The sequence below is a fragment of the Physeter macrocephalus genome, chromosome 21, assembly GCF_002837175.3.
Source record: "Physeter macrocephalus isolate SW-GA chromosome 21, ASM283717v5, whole genome shotgun sequence".
In the NCBI taxonomy this organism is placed as follows: domain Eukaryota; kingdom Metazoa; phylum Chordata; class Mammalia; order Artiodactyla; family Physeteridae; genus Physeter; species Physeter macrocephalus.
Genome location: NC_041234.1, coordinates 53,101,266 through 53,119,757, shown reverse-complemented (window position 1 = coordinate 53,119,757; position 18,492 = coordinate 53,101,266). Strand labels below are relative to the sequence as shown.

General features: G+C 46.2%; 1 protein-coding gene across 1 annotated transcript; it reads right to left on the bottom strand.

The window, feature by feature from the left end:
• Positions 1-8,635: 8,635 nt before the first annotated feature.
• FGF16 (fibroblast growth factor 16) lies at positions 8,636-16,853 on the bottom strand. Its single transcript, XM_024129544.2, has 3 exons — positions 16,378-16,853; positions 10,318-10,421; positions 8,636-8,969 (listed from the first exon to the last, which is right to left on the bottom strand). Exons 1-3 carry the CDS (start codon positions 16,649-16,651, stop codon positions 8,724-8,726), a joined length of 624 nt encoding a protein of 207 aa, XP_023985312.1. The 5' UTR covers positions 16,652-16,853; the 3' UTR covers positions 8,636-8,723.
• Positions 16,854-18,492: the final 1,639 nt, after the last annotated feature.

Here is an 18,492-nt window from a genome sequence, read left to right as displayed (position 1 = left end):
TCAAAACTTACAACAAATCTACAGTAGTTTTGATTGTGTGGTACTAGCATAAGGATAGACACATACATCAATGGATAGAATTGAGAATGGAGAAGTAAACCCATACATCTATGGTCAACTGATTATCCACAAGAGTGCCAAGACTATTCAGTGGGGAAAGAATAGTCTTTTCAACATACAGTGCCATGACATTTAGTAGACACATGCAAAAGAATGAAGTTGGGTCTCTACCTCATACCATATACCTGTGTCCAGAATATATAAAGAAATCTTTTTTTCTTTTTAAGTCTTTTATTTGTTTCTATTTCATCTTATACTCTTTTTAAAAATTTATTTTACAAACCCTTGTGTCGAGGGCTGACTTTCAATAGATTGCGGCAAGGGAGCTGCTCTGCTACATACGAAACCCTGACCCAGAAGCAGGTTGTCTACGAATGGTTTAGCACCAGGTTCCCCACGTATAAAGAAATTTGATAATTCAATAATAAAAAGACATAAAACTCTATTAAAGATGGACAGATAATCTGAATAGACATTTCTCCAAGAAAGATATATGAATGGCCAATAAGCACATGAAAAGATGCTCAACATCATTAGTCATCAGGAAAATGCAAATCAAAACGACAGTGGGATGCCATTTCACATCCACTAGGATTGCTACAATAAAAAAAGATGGAAAATAACAAGTGATAGTGAAGATATGAAGAAACTGGAACCCTCTTACATTGTTGGTGGGAATGTAAAATGGCACAGCCTCTTTGAAAGAGTGTTTGGCAGTTTCTCAAATGGTTGACCATAGAGGTACCATATAACTCAGCAATTCTATTCCTAGCAATTCTATTCCTATAAAAAGAAATGCAGTATTAACACATGCTGCAATATGGATGAACCTTTAAAACATTATGTTACATGAAAGAAGCCAGTCACAAAACACCACATATTCTATGATTCGATTTATATGAAATGTTCAAAGTAGGAAAATCCATAGAGACAAAGTAGATTAGGGGGTCACCAGAGGCTGGGAGGAGGAAGTAATGAGGTTTCAGAGTTTTTGTTTGGGGTAATGAAAAATTTTGGAAACAGAAAGTGATGATGGTTACATAACACTGTGAATGTAATTAATGGCCATGAATTGTACACATAAAAATGGTTAAAATGGCAAATTTTGTTATATATATTTTACCACCATAAAAAATTCAAAAAACTGTTTTCTTTAAAAGAAAAAGGCCGGGACTTCCCTGGTGGTCCAGTGGTTAAGAATGCACCTTCCAATGCAGGTGACGCGGGTTCAATCCCTGGTCAGGGAACTATGATTCCACATGCTGTGGACAACTAAGCCCGCACGCCACAACTACTGAGCTTGCGCACTTCAACAAGAGAGCCTGCATGCCGCAAACTACAGAGCCCATGCGCTCTGGAGCCCTGCGCCACAACTAGAGAGAAGACTGTGTGCCACAGCGAAATATCCTGTGTGCCGCAACTAAGGCCCAATGAAGCCAAAAAAATTAAGAAAATTTTAAAAAAAAAGAAAGAAAATATACAAACGGCCAATAAAAGAAAAAAAGAAAGACAGAAAGAAAGGAAGGAAGGAAGGAAGGAAGGAAGGAAGGAAGGAAGGAAGGAAGGAAGGAAGGAAGGAAGGAAGGAAGAAAAAGAAAAAGAAAGAGGCCAAACTAAACAATACCAAAAAATGAATGCTAGGAAGCCACTACTAGATGGCTTAGGTCTTAGTAAAACATGAGGGAGGTTTCATCTACAGAGAGAGACCAGAGAACGCCTGATCTGGAACAGTCTGGAGCTGAGAGCTAGAGACAAATGGAGATTTGTAATATCTCACATGAACTAATGCAGTGTTTGCCACCTATTTTCTTGATAAGAATTCCTTGGGGACTTAAATATACAGATCAGTGATCCTCAAAGAGTAGTCTAAGGATTCTTGGGGGTCCATGAGGTCCTGTCTTTCCTAATTACAGATATAGGAGAGGCCAGATTTTCTCCCCATATTTCAGCCAAAAGAACATATAGCAACAAATTGAATGCAGAAGCAGATATAAGAATTCAGCTGTCTGCTATTAAGGCAGACATCAAAGAGGTTTGGAAAAATGTAAAATAATACCACTCATTAAATTTGTGAGAATAGAGTTACTTTTTTCATAAAAATGTAATTTATGTTAATGTGAATGGGTTTGTTGTTATTTTAAATGAATTATTAGATAATTAAAATTGCTGAATTTTAATTTCTAATATGTTAAATACCAATAGCTATAATCCAAATAAATAAAAGCTCTTTGAGATCCTACATAGTTTTTAAGTTTGTAAGGGCTCCTCAGATCAAAAAGTTTGAGAAACATTGATATAGATAACCAAGCCTTTCAGCTGGAAATTCTGATTTAGAAAGTCCCAACAGAGCCCAGAGTCTATTTTTAGACAATTTTACCAGGTGCTTAGCAGAAAAGTTTGGTTAACACTAAGCCAGTATAAAGCTGTTTAGATGTTAGGGATTTTTATGATTGATAGGCTACGGTGAATGCCAGACAGAATCAAAACTAAATGAATAAAAGGCCTGTTAAGTGGGAAAAAGGCTGGTCTGTTTGAGGTTGATGTGACTGTATTTGTAGTGGAGTCATTTGATGACCCAATTTTCATAGCTTTACCTAGCAATGTTGGCAATCCAGGAGCAGAAGCAGAGAAAGTGGGCACTTTAAACTAAGTTGGATGGAGCTTTGGGTGTGGGCTCTCCAAGTTATCCTGTCCTGTATATATACATGACATTCAGATTGTACATTGAGGAGGCTGTGCCCTGGGTTTATATTGGAGGAGAGTTGTGGGATCTATTGGGTGTGGGTATAATAGCTTAAGGGGCAAGCATGGAGAAACCTATAGGATATAGTGTTAGGTGAGGTTAGGATGGTATGATGGGTTTTGGAAACTTGGAGCATTTACAACTGGTGGGACACAGGGAAATTGGAAACAGACAGGGCAAGCATGCATCTGCCACCACGAGTTTACTAGGAGTCTAGTGTGTGGCATGTTAAAGAGGACTGGGATGGGGCTCAGAGTGCATGACTATAAGGAAGAGAAATGAAGAAGGAGGGTTCTGGATATGTGGGACCTGGGTGAGGCTGTCTATTCATGGTGTGGTCATGGGAGCCTGCAGAAGGGAGGCTCCTGTGACCCTAGGATGCACTGCTAAAATATAACTAAAATAGAAGTTGGATGAGGGCTGACAGATTCTGTTGGTTTGCTTCATTAGGTACATTAGACAGTGGAGTTTCCAAGTGGGTACTCTCATTATGTGTTCTTAGTAAGAGGTTGGCATGTGTATGGCATGGCTGTCTCATGTACCACCTTGCCTTCTGGTACCTGTCCTTTGTAAAACCCCAGCAGAATCATACGTATGGAGAGGGGGGGAGTGATGCATATGTTCATTCAGAGATATGTCTTCAAACTAATACTGCTACTAATAAATAATGAACTAAATGTAATAGCAATAGCAAACATTTATTGAGCACTTACTATGCACCAGGAACTGTGCTAAGCACTTTACACCTTCAATACATTATCTTATTTAGTCTTCACAGCAATTGCCCTTGAAGTAGGTTCTGTATTTATTTTCACCTTACAGGTGAAGACCATGTGGCTTACTACAATTGAGCCACATCACATTCTCGTAGGTTTTTTATCATGCCTAACTCCTTCCTGCCTCTGGACTTTTACATATTCCTGTTCTCCATCCCTGGAAAGCTATTCCTACCCTCCTAGTCACCCTTCAGGTCTCACCGTAAGAATCATTTTTTCAGGAAGCCTTCCCCTAATCCCCTTAAAAGGTTATGCCTGCCTTGCTATATACTCTCATAGCACCTTGCCCTCTTTCTTTACGGCACGTGTTACAATTTGTAGGTTTACTTGTTTATGTCTGTCTTCCTGACTAGACCACATCAGGAGGAGAGGAACTACACCTGTCTTATTTACTGTTATGTCTCTAAAGATGAAAAAATGCTCAACAAATACTCGTTGAATGAATGAATGAATTTGTTCAGGGTCAAAGAGGAAGTAAAGGAATCTGGATATAAAACAAGGTTGGTCTGACTTCAGGACCTGAAGAACATGTTTTCTGCATGTCTTGTGCTACATTGAAACGATAAGGAACAGAGCTGAGCGATACTTCGTCTGGGAATTGGAAAGAGATTTAGAGGAGCAACAGCCTGTGCTGGGTTGCAAGAGTTGGGTATCTCTGCAGTTGACACCAGAGCCGTGGTGTAGAGGCCTATTAGAAAGGTCTTCCATTTTCTCTTTTGAGAACAGAGGGAGCTCTAGGAATGACAAACTAAATTATGTTCTGTTCCTCCTGCTGAGCAAGGAAGTTAGTTAGATGACTGACCGTGAACGTGTCTTTCCAAAAGGAAGTGTCCTTCCTCACTGATCCCTTTCTCCCTAACATCCCACATTCCTCCTCAGCAGCTCCCTGTTCATGAAGTGCTGGGAAAAGGCAATGCAGCTCCAACTACTCCAGAGAGAAGGAAAGCAGCAGTCCCCAAAGGTCAGCTGAAGAGTAAGGGAGAGGAAGGCTAAACCCGTGCTCTAGGCAACTTGGACAAAGCCTGTGTGCCTTGTGGCCCCACTAGAGCCCTGAGCCTGATGGATTTCTGACTACGTAGCCAGGGATTCAGTGGCTGAGCACCACAGTGACTTGAAGGTAAGATAAACTTGGGTTCTTTTATTATCTTAAGCCTTTGATTAAAGTCCTCTGGGGAGGGAGTCTGCTCTGATGGCTCTGATAAGCTCCTTGTGTCTGGGCCTGGTGGGTTCAGTCTCTGATTGTTTTTTCAGCATGAACAACATTCGGCTGTGGCAGTGGGGGTGAAAAGAGGGCTGGTAGGGAGGGGAAGGAGAGTCTTGTTGCCATCAGAACTGTCAGGGTTGGCCCTGGATTGAGCTTTGTTCAGAACCACTGAGCAGTGAAGCCAGCCCAGCTCTTCCCTCCCCTCACTCCCACCTCCCTGTTGCCAAACTTAGAGCTATCTCTTAGATGATAGGAGTCAAAGATTTCACACATAAAATCTATGTCTTTGAGAAAAACGAAACTAAACTAAAACTCTGTCAAGGTTTCACACCGGATCGCAGTGGCCACCAGTTCTTATGCCAGATGTTTTGAGGCTGTGGAAACTCCTAGGGTAGTGGTTCCTAACATTTTGGGGGATCCTCTGAGAACCAATGGAAGATCAAATGTACACACACATAAAAATTTGCATACTGTTTTGGGAGTTCAGGCCCAAAGGGCCTTCCATGGACCATTAAGGACCTCGTGAACCCCAAGTTTGGAAACTCTGGTGTACAGTGTTTTTCTTGGCCTGGAATAGCAGTTGTGTAGCATTCCTAGGTCTTACATCCTCTTTCTCCTAGGACACTATAGGTGCCCAGGAGAAATCTGGGGGTCCCGTGGAGTATATAATTAGTAAATAATGCCACCACATTCAGTCACTTTTATTTAGCATTCACCCTGTTCCATCCAAATGATGCAATATCCTTCTCAAGACTTTGTCTAGCCTCTGCTTAAACACTTCCAGTGACAGGGAACTGAGTATCTTTCTTAAGATACAGCCTAGTTTGTCATTGTGCATATTTAAGTGTACTGGGAACTTAATAGTTCAGATGATTCTCGTATGTAATGCATTTGCTTTCTCTAGCCCGGCATTTGCATCATATACATATTTGCTAAAGGTGTCTCTTTGTCCATTCATTCATTTACTCATTCATTCTTTCAACCAACCATTCATTTATTCAGCAACCATTTCCTAAGTGTTTGTTTTGTTCCAGGAACACCCTAAACACTGGGAGGGGATGAAAAGATGAATAGTAAACAGTCTCTGTGCCTGTTTTCATTCAAAACCAGAGGTCCAGAGCTTACTACTCTACAATTCCCTCTAGGTTGGCACAAAATCCTTTACTTTAGCACTTTGGGGATATGGTGTCAATCAGCTGCTGATTGCTCTAGTGGTACTAGGTCATCCATCTTACATTTTAATTTCCAGAATTTATCTTTTCCCTCTTTTTGACCGTGACAACAGATGCCCACTGACATTTGCTGGCAATGTGCCCCGTTCATTGTTATTCCTAAAGCTCAGTACAAGAGTGCCTCCCCTATGAACCCCTTCTGCATCTTGGGACCCTTCTTCTGTTCTTTTTCCCTCTACTTCTACCCAGAGGAAAAAGGTAAGGCCTGACCCTAGTATTTGGAATCTTTCCCTTTTCATTACATTGGCACTTTCATTGTAAATCCTACCCTGTGTAGTATGGTGCTTGTGGTATTGACAGGGCCATGTCAACTGCCTCACTAGAGTAACACTGGCCCTACTCACAGGGAAGTGCCAGCTTCCTAATGGTTAAAACAGATCTCACTTATCTCACAAGCCCTCAGAAGTTGGGGCTGTGTATCAGAAGTTCTAGGTAGCTGACCATAGAGAATATAGGTAAAATTTTGGTTTTAAAATAAAGGTGTGATGCACATTCAAAATGTGATGAAAAATGTCACACAGCTGATTTTTACCCTTCTCCCAGAGACCTCTAGAGGTGGTGTTTCTTCCCTGTAGCCCAACACAGACATTGCCATCAGCCTCTTGGCTGTCTAAATCCTCCTGTTGGTTCTCCGCAGCGGGCATTACCCCTTTCAGGAAACTTTCCCTGCTTACCCCAGCCCTGTGTGATCTCTGCCTTGGTGGTTCCGTGGACAAGCATTCTAGTCTGTGATCACATACACTGTGCAACTTAGCACTTTCTATCATACAGTCGTATTTGCTCTTTCATGTATGTATGCTCATATGTGTGGTTTCTCTGTTGGGTACTTAGATTTGGAAGAACTTTTATAGAGTTTTTGGTTTTGATTTTTAAGTGAGCCGCTACCTAAGCTATTTGTTTTACCAATCATCAGTTGGGGAAATAGTGGATGTGACTGAGGAGCACCAGGAGGAACTATCCTGAACCCAAAACCTTCTCCCACCAGTACTTCATGGTGCCTGAGTACTCAATGAGACTTTTATTCCTTTGGTTCTTGTTTCCAGACAGCATTTGCTTTGAAAATGCAAATAACCCTATACTCCCACCTCAGTAAATATCAGTCGAGAGGCCAGGGATTTCAAAGCAAGATATCTCAGAGGCTGCTCTGGAGAAGAGGGAGCTCCAAGAATGCCTTCCACACTTCAACTAGAGCCACTCTTATTTTATGGACTGAATTTATCCTAAAACTTTCTTTATAGACCATTCAGATGCAAAAAGAATTCTTCTTGAAAACCATTCTTTTAGGGCACTAGATTTCAAACTTTATTGTGCATAGGAATCCTCTGGAAGGCTTGTTAACATGCAGATTGTTGGGCCCCACACCCAGTGATTCTGATTTGGCAGGTCTGGGGTACGACCTGATCTCTTACATTTCTAACAAGTGCTCATATGATGCTGCTGGTGAAGAGACCATATACTCTAAGAATTGTTGCTCTCTAGGAGAAACACTGGCAGAGGAGGGGTCTGGGGGTTTGGAGAGGGAGTGGGAGAACACCTCCAGAAGGGAAGTTGACTGGTTCAAAAAAAATCATTCTCCCTATTGATTGTTGTTTTTTTTGAATCCTGTCATCTTCATATGTTAAGTAAGAAGCCACCAATTAGGGTTTCTGACCTTCAGGCTTTGGGCCCTAACCAAATCCCAAAGGAGGGTTTCTCTATGCTTAGTCCTAAGCACAAATGGGTGCTTCCATAAGGGCTGGTCCGGGCCTTTCTGAAGCTTTGATTCACCACTAAATTTAAAGTCATAGAACCAGAAGGAACTTCAGATAGGGCCCCTAGATAATGCTAATATTGTAGATAGTGGGTCACCTAGCCTAGGCAGGGTGATGCCAACATCAAGAGATTCTAATGAGTAGCGAAAGAAGCTAACCAACCTTCTAATCCTAAGTGTACAAATGAATAGAATTAGACAGTGGTTACAATATAGACAATTTTATTGCCAATAAAAGCCTTTACTAACTCATTTATCCTGTTTCAGTAGGACCTTATTCTTTCTGATGAAAATCCAGTCATAGCATCTCTCATTAAAAATAAAATTATTTTGAAATAAATAAATATATAAAATAAATAGCATATACATTTCATAAATAGTTTGTCCTTATGCACAGTATCCATGCTTACATTTTAATATCATTTTCTTACAGTCTACCCCATCTCCCACTTCCAATGGCAGGGAAACTGCATGTCAGGACAGATGAGAAATCTGCAGAGCCAGTGCAGGGATGGCTTGCAGCAGGGCTGTAGCCCCAAGGATTTTCTTAATGAGACTTCTCCAAAGCTCTGTAGGTAGCATCTATGGCAGATTCCTTGGTCTTTCATTTACCCACTGTCAAGGTATTTGGGTAGATTGTGGGGCAAGACACCTCTGGCCCTTGGCGGGGGCCCCCATTCTTTCTTGTGCCACCTCAGGGGAAAGAACATGAGTAAAGAAAAAAGTATATACAAGATTCCCTCTAGACCTCCCCCTCCCCCCACATCCCTCCCCAAAATAACCCAACCTTGATATACACTTTGAACAACAAGGGAACAGCTGGGTCGAGTTGAACAGTAAGTGCTTCTCTGTTATCTAAATTGATAGGAAAGAAGATTGAAAAGCTATGAGTATAGTGCTTCCAGAGACAACTGTGGCCCCAGAGTATACAGGTCACAGAGGTCACATTAGGGGTCCGTTACCTATAGCGGAAAAGGTCTCTGGACATGGAGGGCAACTTAGAAGGATCTACTGGCCTGGGTAAAAAGTGAGTGAATTTCTGGTGTCGTTTAGTCCTGTATCCCTCCCGGGGTGAGCCGTCTTTATTCAGGGCCACATAATACTGTCTCTCCGAGTCCGAGTGTTTGTACAAGGTGGAGGCATAGGTGTTGTACCAGTTTTCTTCAAACTGTTCCCGGAAAACACATTCACGTGTGAGTTTCTTCTGTGAGGGTGAGAAAATAAAGCAGAGCCCATTATATGACTATTTCTCCCATCCCAGCTTGCTGGTGGAGAAACTAAAATAGTAATAGCACATTGATATTAGAATATTTCAGTCCTATCTCCCGGTATTCCTGAGGCATCTTCTTTCCAAACAGCACAAAACAGCCCTGTCGGTATCACTTTCACCCTCTTTTGTGAGCCACGCAAAAATGTTTCCGGTGATATTTTTTCTGAAGGCAGGAGACTGAAAGAGATGGGCTCACCTGGCACTTTGAGCCTGAGAATTTCTGCTATGGCCTCCCAATGCCCCACTGGCACCCCTGAGTTTTCTCCCTACTTAGGGCTAATGATGTTCAAATCCACTGAGATTGCAGTCAACCATGTCAACTGACAGGCAAAGGCCTCGGATCTATATAAAGCTCCATGGGAGGTGAGCTGTGATCTCTCCTAATGAAGGGTCTCAGGCCTGTCAGTTGGAAAGCTCAGAAAAGATCTCCTTGAAAAGTTCCTCCAATCTGGCTACTTCAAGCTGGCAGCTCCTGGGTCTCTTGCCTCTGTCCCTTCTCACACTTGATCCAACCACCATACTACTTGCTGGGGTTTTGCCGATACTGAGTGCTGGGGACAGGCCTATCTCTTAGGTGTCAGGGAAGAATGTGCTCTGATTTCATGGGGTGCAGGCAGCCAGAAAGTATGCTCTGTGACTCAAAAGCCAAAGCCAGGAGTTGGGATCCTCTGAAAGGGTTAAGATCAGCAAAGTCACCATTCCCCAGCTCTGGGCTGGCTTCCAAAATAGTGAACATGCACTGCAGCCAACCCAGTCCTAGCTGGGGACTTTAGGGCTGTCACCAGACCCTGGAACCCTCACTCTTCATTTGTTTGTTTATTTTGTTTGGCCTTTGGGATTCAGCTGAAGCAATCTGGACATCAAGGACTGTGTCGTTAATCTCAGAATCTCAATCTGAAGGCCAGCTCTACCACTGCCTATTTTTGTGCCAGCCAGTCGGCTACTCCTCTGGGTACCCATCACAAATAAGATGTGCTCCTTGGGAGAGTTAATGCCCCAAACCCTTACCATCTACTGACAAACCAGTACAGCTTCCTATTATTATCAGATGAGCTGGCCCTCTAATGGATAAGGCGAAAGCAAATGTACTACAGAAAAGCTTCTGTTTTGATGGAGGCTGAATGAGTGAAAGTGTTATGTAGCAAGTTCCTGGGCAGTCAAGAACTGACTAGAAGACACTAATCCTTTAAAGTTGACAAAAGTGCTTTCAAGTGCTAGGTTGCCTTACATTGTCCAAACCCTTGTGGTAACAGCTTCCGAGGACAAAAAACCTTAAACTTACCGACCCATAGAGTTCTCCTCGCTCGTTCATTCCTAAATACAGGCCAGAGTCCACTCCCCGGATGCTGATCAGCCCCACAGCCAGGCTGATAAACTCCAGAATTCCTAGAGCAAAAAAGTGAATGCCATTTCCATCACTGATATCAAGCTAAGAGGAAACTGTTCAGGTGACATGAGCTATTAGTCCTTTATGCCCAACTGGAGGCCAGCTCTGTGTGCCTTTGGTGAATTACCTGATGAAACCATCTTTTGCAGCAAGAATGGAACCTCAGAGAAGGCACTGAGTCTCTCTGGGCCTCGGCTTGTCCATATGTAAAATGGGGGACACAATCTCTGCCTCTATTCAACACTCTTAGGCATATTATAAGGAAAAGACCATGAGAAGGCTTTGGCTACAGAAGCTCCATAATTACCAGGTACTATTGCTGTTAAATACCACCGTTTCAAGAACTGGGAGGGCAGCTTTCAAAATGAAAGAATGTGGCCAGGTTTCTGTATCTTCCCAAAGTCACTTCCCTCCTCCCCAGAGCACACAGCATTACCTTGTTGTCCTCTAGGCTGAACTTGTTTTGCAGCCTCTTAGCTCCCATGTCCTTAAAGCCACATGAGGCTGTCAACTGCCTGTAACTGACTCTAACAAAGGCCACACAAGCCACTCACCAAGTTTGTTCCTCCAGCCTATGGCAGGAAGCAAAACTTGGCCTGGTGAGAGCTTTCTCCTCAAAAGTACTCTTGGCCAGTGCAGCCTCAGGCTGACAGGCCTGTCATTCTCCCCTTCCCTCTTGAGGATTTTAAATTTATCTATGGCAAAGAGTTGGCAGGTAGTATTAGACTTGATACTGATGTGAGATGTTGCAGCTTTAAGGGAAAAGGGAAGATATTCAGAAATGTCCCTCTAGCTGACAAAGTTAGAGGTGAGGATTTGAAAACGTTTTCATTTACCCAGCAGTAGTAGGGGGGAAAAAAGAACCAGAACTGAAATCCTGGTGATACTGAAGACTTCACAGTTTTGTTCTAAGATAGCACATCTATTATTTGGATACAGATGTAATGGTCAACTAGATTTCTCTTTGATGTTCTCTAACCATGTTTTTCAACATACAGACCAAAACGTGATACTATTGACTCATACAGGCATCCAAAGGTATGAAATGAGCTCATATCTGGCTGTCTTTCTCATCCAAAAATGTAATTCTTAAGGGTAATAATATTCTATGTAATCTACACAGGGAGTGGGACTGATTCCTTAAAGATCACTTTAAAAAATTAAGTGGGCAATTGTGAAATCAGGTTCAGAACTCCAGTGGGAAGTCTCCTGAAGAGCCCCAATGACTTGGGCTGGTGGGTGGGCATTCAGGTATGGAAGCTTTTAGGGCACACTCGGACCTATTTGGAGAATGTAACACTCTTCTGCTGCCATTGTATAGAACACTCAGAACGTGGCCTTTGGCCTCTAGCATTGACATCCTCCAAGTTTTAGTCTCAGTCTGGTTGTTACTAACTCTTGTAGTACAAAAAAAGAGTTTTGGGAAAGGATATTGACACAAGATGGTAGGAGGGGAAGGGAAAAAACCTGGTGCCAAGGAGGGCTTAAGCAGATACTGATTTAGTGGACCAAAACCTTTAGTTACACTGCACAGGGTTCTGATTTTGGTTCTGCCCTGTTTAACATTTTAATAAATGACTTATAAGAGGACATAGGGGGACTGTTTACCCTAGTTCCAGAAGACATACAGCTGAGAGGGCGACAATAAAAATCCAAAGAGATTTCAAGAGAATGGAAAAATGGGCTCACTCCAACAAAATAAGTTTTAATTAGAATAAATGTAAAGTCCTGCACTTTGGTCCCCAAACCAGTTACCCAAGATGTTTTGTGTTTGGGGTTTTGTTGGGGGAGGGTGAGCCTCAAGTACAGTATGAGTCAATCATACTCATTTCATGGCCTATTATCATAATTGGTCTGCATAAAGGCTTTTTTATTTATCTATCTCTTTCTTTTTATTTTCATACGCTTCTCCCCCCTCCTCCCCCCTTCAGGCAACCACGTATATTTTCTTGAAAACATGGACTGTTCTTTTGTGTTTTCGTGCATTTTTACTAAATGCAAGTCTGCTCAGCTTTGGAATGGGGAGATGTGGCTTAGCAAAACATGCACAACAATGGCGTACAGAATTTGATTGAACAAGGTAACCTCAGTATGGATGATTCATGAGATTATTAAAAAGCTAATGTGAAGCTAGTCATGTAAAAATTAAAAACTGCTAAAAGCTAATGTAAAAAAAATCGAAAAAAAAGAAAAAAAAACTAATGTGATCTAAGGCTGTATTGATCAAGATCTAGTAACTGGCATAAGGGAGGGGATTGCCCCATTCTGCTCTGCCTCAGATCACAATGAGAGTGCCGTTTCTAGTTCTACTGTGTTTAAAGAGGGCTATGGAAACACAGGAGGGTGTTCAAAGGAGAGTGGCCAGTATGGCCAGGAAACGAGAAGCCAGGTCATGATTCAGTTCTGGGTGCTAAACTTTGAGGGATACCAACCCGCTGAAGCCTTCGGTTCTTTGCTTAGGCAGCTTACTTCTGAGCTTCTGAGTCTTAGTTCCCTCATTCTCTACCTCATGTCTCTGACCACCCTGAGCTCATTAAGTAGCAGAGGGCAGCTTGTGATCTCACCATCCAAAACCTGGTATGAGAACAAATCACGAAACCCAAGAGGTGTGGCCATTTGAGTCACCACCGTTTTTCTCCAGCTCTCTGTTAACCCTGATGCCAAAGGACAGATCATAGAGGAAGTCACTTGGGTTGTGTCCAGTAACAGGGGTCTCCAACAGCTGGAATCATCCCTGCCCAGCTGTCTTTGGGCATCATTTCCCTTTGCCAACTTTCCTATTAGCTGGATTCAAACTGTGGGAACCCAGTGGCACATGATGATGGAACAGATATTCCTAAACCTTCTCCTGAATTCCAGCCAGCATGAAGGGAGAGAGAAAACAAGCCATTTTCACATTTTCCCAACTACAGCTGGAGAGGGGTGTTAACAGCAAAACATTGAAGCAAAGTATTAAGTAGACAAAGTTTGTCCTCAGTACTTTCACCCCCTTCAAAGCCCAGGACCTCCCTCTCCCCTGCCTCATTTGACCTGTCCACCTCTGGTTCTGGCCTGTGTTCGACAGTTTCCAGACTCTTCTCTTCTTACACCTTTTGCCCCATGGCTTCAGTGAAAACAGACCTGTTCTGGGTCCCACTGCTTCAGAACCTAGCTAGATGACTGGCCTAGTATGTCATTTAATCTGGCTCCATAACTCGCCCGAATGCCCTCAGCCATCCTTTCAGCCCTTCAGGGCCAAGACAGTGCTGTTTTGGCACCTTGCCAAATAAGAACCATATCGCTCAGGAACCAAAGCAGCTGCACGAGCCTGTTCCATCCCACCTGGCGGGAAGCCTCTCCTCCAGTCTGGCTCCCAAGCTCTGCTCTGCCAGCCCACAGGTGCCCCTCAGGAATGTCAGGATCCCTGTGAACCTCATGTAAATGCCACCAGCCAGCCAGGCGGAGATTGAAATACTCCTGGCTACTGATTGCAGAATAGGGGGATGGGGTCGGGGGGTGGGGGAGGGGAGGGGGAGCATAGGCTGTGCCAACAGGTTATTATTTGGAGTCGAGGCTGCTCTTGGGCTCAGCCTGACTCATTCTGAACACATGGATTCCAGGGTAATCCTTGGGGGCCCTGCTCTCCAATTACAACAAATAGCTATTTACTTTACATGGCCTTTGGAGACTACCTCCTCCCCCCAAGCAGAAATCTATAATATTTTATATCTTAAGTCTGGCCTACTTTACCCTGCTGGAATGTTGACTGCTAAAGCACTTATGGAATGTTAAAGTTTCAATTTATTGAATACCCTGGCTGATTAACTCAAATGTGGAGGGAGGAGAGAGTTAGCAAACTCAAACACCACCTCTTTCTTTGCCAAAAGCTAAACTGAGAAAGAGTAAATGTGTGCTTGCAAGTTGGCAAGGGACGTTACAAAGACACAGCTTTGACCAGTTATCATTTCCTTTACAGGAAATACACGGAACTGCCAGGAAGCCAGGGAAGGAGGAAAGGGAAAAGGTGATGCAGAGGTGGTCTCAGTCAGTATGTGTGTGTGTGTGCATGTGCTTAAGGCAAAACCCAAAATGAAACAGTGAAGCAGCAGTGAAAACACCCCTTCCTCCCGCCAGTTTTATTTCCTTTGGTTTCTCCTTAAACTTAACACCCTTAGCAGACCTGGGAGATGAAAAGAAATCAAGATGTGTCCTTAGGGAGGTAATTAAAGACCACTTATCCCAAGAGCCTATTACTGCTTTATGTTGACCTTGTAGGTTACTGGGCTCAGTTTAGGCACAGAATCAGACAAACACTAGTAGCTGCTGGGAGTCAAGCTCACAGTTTCTCTACCTCTGCCACCCCCACCTCACATTTCTCCATCATTTCAGAATTTTTATTCTGCTTCTCAGGAATGAGCTACCCCAATATCTTTAGGCCATTTCTGGGAGCTTTGGGGGGCTCTGAGGCCAGGGTGGGAATCCCATTCCTTCTGAAGAGGAACAAAAGGGGACTGCAAAGTCACTAGTGATGGAAGGGAAAGGAGCTAAGTTAACCCTCCCTCTCCCCTCACCCCACCCCAACTTGTCACCCTTTTGAGGACCTGCTGCAAGTTTATACAGACACCTGCACCCCTCCATTACCCTCACCCCACACACAACCTACTGTACTCCAGCTCTCCAAGTGCATTTTTCCAAGATGACATAGACCTCATTAGGGTTCCTGCTTGTTCCCAGCAAGGAAGACCAGCCCTGGCCCTAAGTTGTTTGCTAGACTTAGCCTTGCCCAGGAACAGGCCTCTGCCCCCCTCCCCATCCACCCCAGACTTTTTATGGTGAACTGGGGTGCAGCTCTAGCAAGGCACGGGGAATAGGAGGATAGGTAGGCAAAGCCTCTCACTGGCTTAGACGGTGTCTTTGGCCCATAGGGTCCTTGGGATGAAGTAGAGGGCATTGGGAGATGCGGGGACCCAAGGAAGGGCAGCTGTCACAGCATCGGAATAACAGTTTAGTAGAGGATAGGAAATTGAAAATGAAAATGGCCAAATTATTGAGGAGTGAACACATTTGCTTAGAAACCCAATGATCTCTGTCCGAGGTCAAGGTTTATATTAATTGTGTTCTGTATGTGAGACAGGCAGCTGTGCCCTTTGAACAATCTGCAGAGTGGCAGGCAGAGAAGATCCTGGATAGGGGCTGGGTGTCTTCTGCCCTGGGCCCAGGAGACACCTGTTTTGGGGGCTGGGAGTGGGCCCAGAACGGTTTCCTCACTGAGGCAAGGAATCCAGAGGTAGCTCCGGCAAAAGCTGCCCCAGGGCTTGTGCCCTTACACAGTGGCCACCGGGAGGCTTTCCTAGTTTCTCTAATACCCAGCTCCCGCCGTGCTGTCTGGGTTGGCCCTCAACACGGGCAGAGCAACACAGAGGCAGGCAGGTGCCACGGCTGCCGCGTCCCCGCGGGCCAAAATCGACTTGGGTGCGGGCCGTCCACACGCCGTATCCACGGCCCACGAAGGCTCCAGCTTCAGGTAATCTGCCGCGACAACCCAGCTGCCCTGGAGGCTCAGCCTCACGCTGTAGCCACGGTCCCCGACCTCCTTGGCGGATGCTCCTACCCCTCTCCCAGCTCCACCTGCTTTCCTCGGAAGCGCAGCGTCCAGGTCCCAGAACAATCCCCTAGCTCCCGGGGGAGGGAGGGTGGAGTGGGGAAAGGAGAAGCCGAACCTCAAGGCGCCCCCGCCTCCTCCGGAGAGTGTCTGAGGGTGTCAGGCGCCCCGACGCCTCTGCGCGGCTCAAGTCTGCACCGTCGCGTCCCGCCTGCCCCGCGTCCCCGGCGGCCTCCCACCTCTAAGGGCTCAGACGGCGCCGAGCCGAGGGGCGGGGGGGGGGGCGGTCCGCGGGCCCCAAGCCGGAGCCTCGAGCCGTCGGCTCCCCAGCGCGCCGTCTGCTCGCCTCCCGTCCCTCCCGGCCGCGTCCTCACCGAAGCGGCTGTGGTCGTGGCGGGTGCCGTGCACCGTGCCGTTGGGGAAGATCTCCAGGTGGAAGCCGGTGCGGCAGTAGAGCTGGCGGCGTCGCAGGATCCCCTTCAAGTGGGCGAAGTCGGTGGGCGAGCCGCGCTGCAGCTTCCCCTCGATCTGGCCCAGGCGCTCGTTCAGGAAACCTGGGGAGTCAGCTAAAGGCACGTTCCCCAGAGACGAGGAGAAGCCGTGCAGATCCCAGTCCAAGGAAGCGAAGACCCCCCCCACCTCAGCCATGGCGGGGCGCGCGGGGCCGAGTCCGGGCCGCGGGGCGCGAACTGCCTCTCCCCGCCGCGGGCGACTCGGCGGCGCTCGCTTGCTAGCTCGCTCCGCGCTCTGCCGAGCTGCAGTCGACGTCTGTTCTTGTCCAAGGAACTTCTCAGCGGCGGGGAGCGTGGGGCAGCGCGCTCCTGACCTTGCGCTCAGTCAAAGTGCCGCTTCCCCTCCGCATCCATCTCCCCAGGCCTCTCATAGCTGGCTTCGTCGAGCTATCAGATGCAAACGGCACTTTATATACATACCCACTCCCCTTACATTGACATATTGGATATTTAAATATAAGCCACACCTCAATGGCATCCCCTCGGAGATTGGTGTGTGGGTTTTTTTTTTTTTTCCTCCTCGTATCCTTTTGGCTCTTTTGGGGAGAGGGGGGTGGAGTGGGAGAGAGCGAGCGAGCTTCACTCCCTCTTTTATTATGAAAAAATGGCAGGAAAAAGCTACACATTGCAGTGAGGCATAACTGCTTTTGGCAGGTTTTTCTGAAACTGCTGATGAAATAACGGAGCCCAGTGCGTGGAGGCTGTTGGCGTCCACTGCCACTCAGGCCTGTTGCGTGGAGGTCTGCCTGTTGCGCTGGGGCAGCACCCACCTCCCACGCGGCCTCCGGCTGCTCGCCTTTGAAAAGTGGCGTGAGACCCGGGCTGGGGGGTTCACGCGTTCGTGAGCCTCTCTTGTTCCCCCGCCGGTCGGAGGCTGCAGAAGGGGCGCCTGGCCTGGGTCAGTGGCTCCCTGGTTTCTTTGTTCTGTTGCCCCCTAGTCCCACTCCCCACCTGTAGGTCGGCAGGGGGCTGAGAAAGTAAAGAATCCGGAAACGCATGCAGTTGCAAAATGTGGGATTGGGGGTGTTGGTTCCTGTAGGCACCCAGGCTGGGGGCCTTAAGGGGTCTGGGAGGAGCGGGAAGCCCCACGGAGGAAAGAAGGCTTTTTTTTTTTAAAGGGACGTTACAGCTTAGGAAAAGGAGGGGGGAGTAAGAAATAGAAAGCGATCTTTTTGAAAAATGATCTCCTCTGGCTTTCTGGGCGCGCTTTTACAAGGCTCTCGAGAGCAAGCTTGATGAGAGACCATTGGAAGTCTGGTGGGGTTTTCCCCCACTTCTTTTCTTGTTGGAAACAGGTGTTTCCTCGCTCTGTCCTGTGCCCTCCTCGGAGATATTCTGTCAGGAAGAGCGGCAGTTGGGGCGGGAACTGGAGGCAGCCAGGGCAACGGGCAGCGTTGAGAGAACTGGGGAACAGGTGCCCGGCCTGCCCCGCGCCCCTACCCGGCACCAGAACCCTGGGGCCCCTCTCAGGGCCTCGCGCTCAGCGTCCTGCTCGCCTGCCTATTAAACTGAGTTGTCTGCAGTTTGCACCCGCATGGGGGCTCTGGCTACCTTCCCTGGCTCCGGCTCCATCAGGAGAAACTGAAAGAGCGAGCACCCCATCCCCGCCACTCCTTTGCAGCGCCTCCTGCTGGAGAACCCGTGTCTCGCGGCGAGTTAGAATTCAGTCTCCAGGAGAGGAGAAAACCGACTCAGCTCAATTCAGTTAGTGCAATTTGGGGTCCTGCTCCTCGGCTCACACGGGCACCCTGTGCTCAGTCTCCAGAACTGTAGCAATTCTTGGTTTGGAACATCGTGGCTTGGTTCTGGTGTGCCTCCCTAGTTCAGACAGAACCTACAGAGCCAAGCACAAGGTCTGGCACGTGGTAGGTGCTCAGAATTCATCTTCTGGTGTGCACCCAGTAGTGGGGAACATAGATGCAAGTAATCTTCCGACTCTACAGGACACAGAAATGCAAAAGATGGCGTCTGTATTGG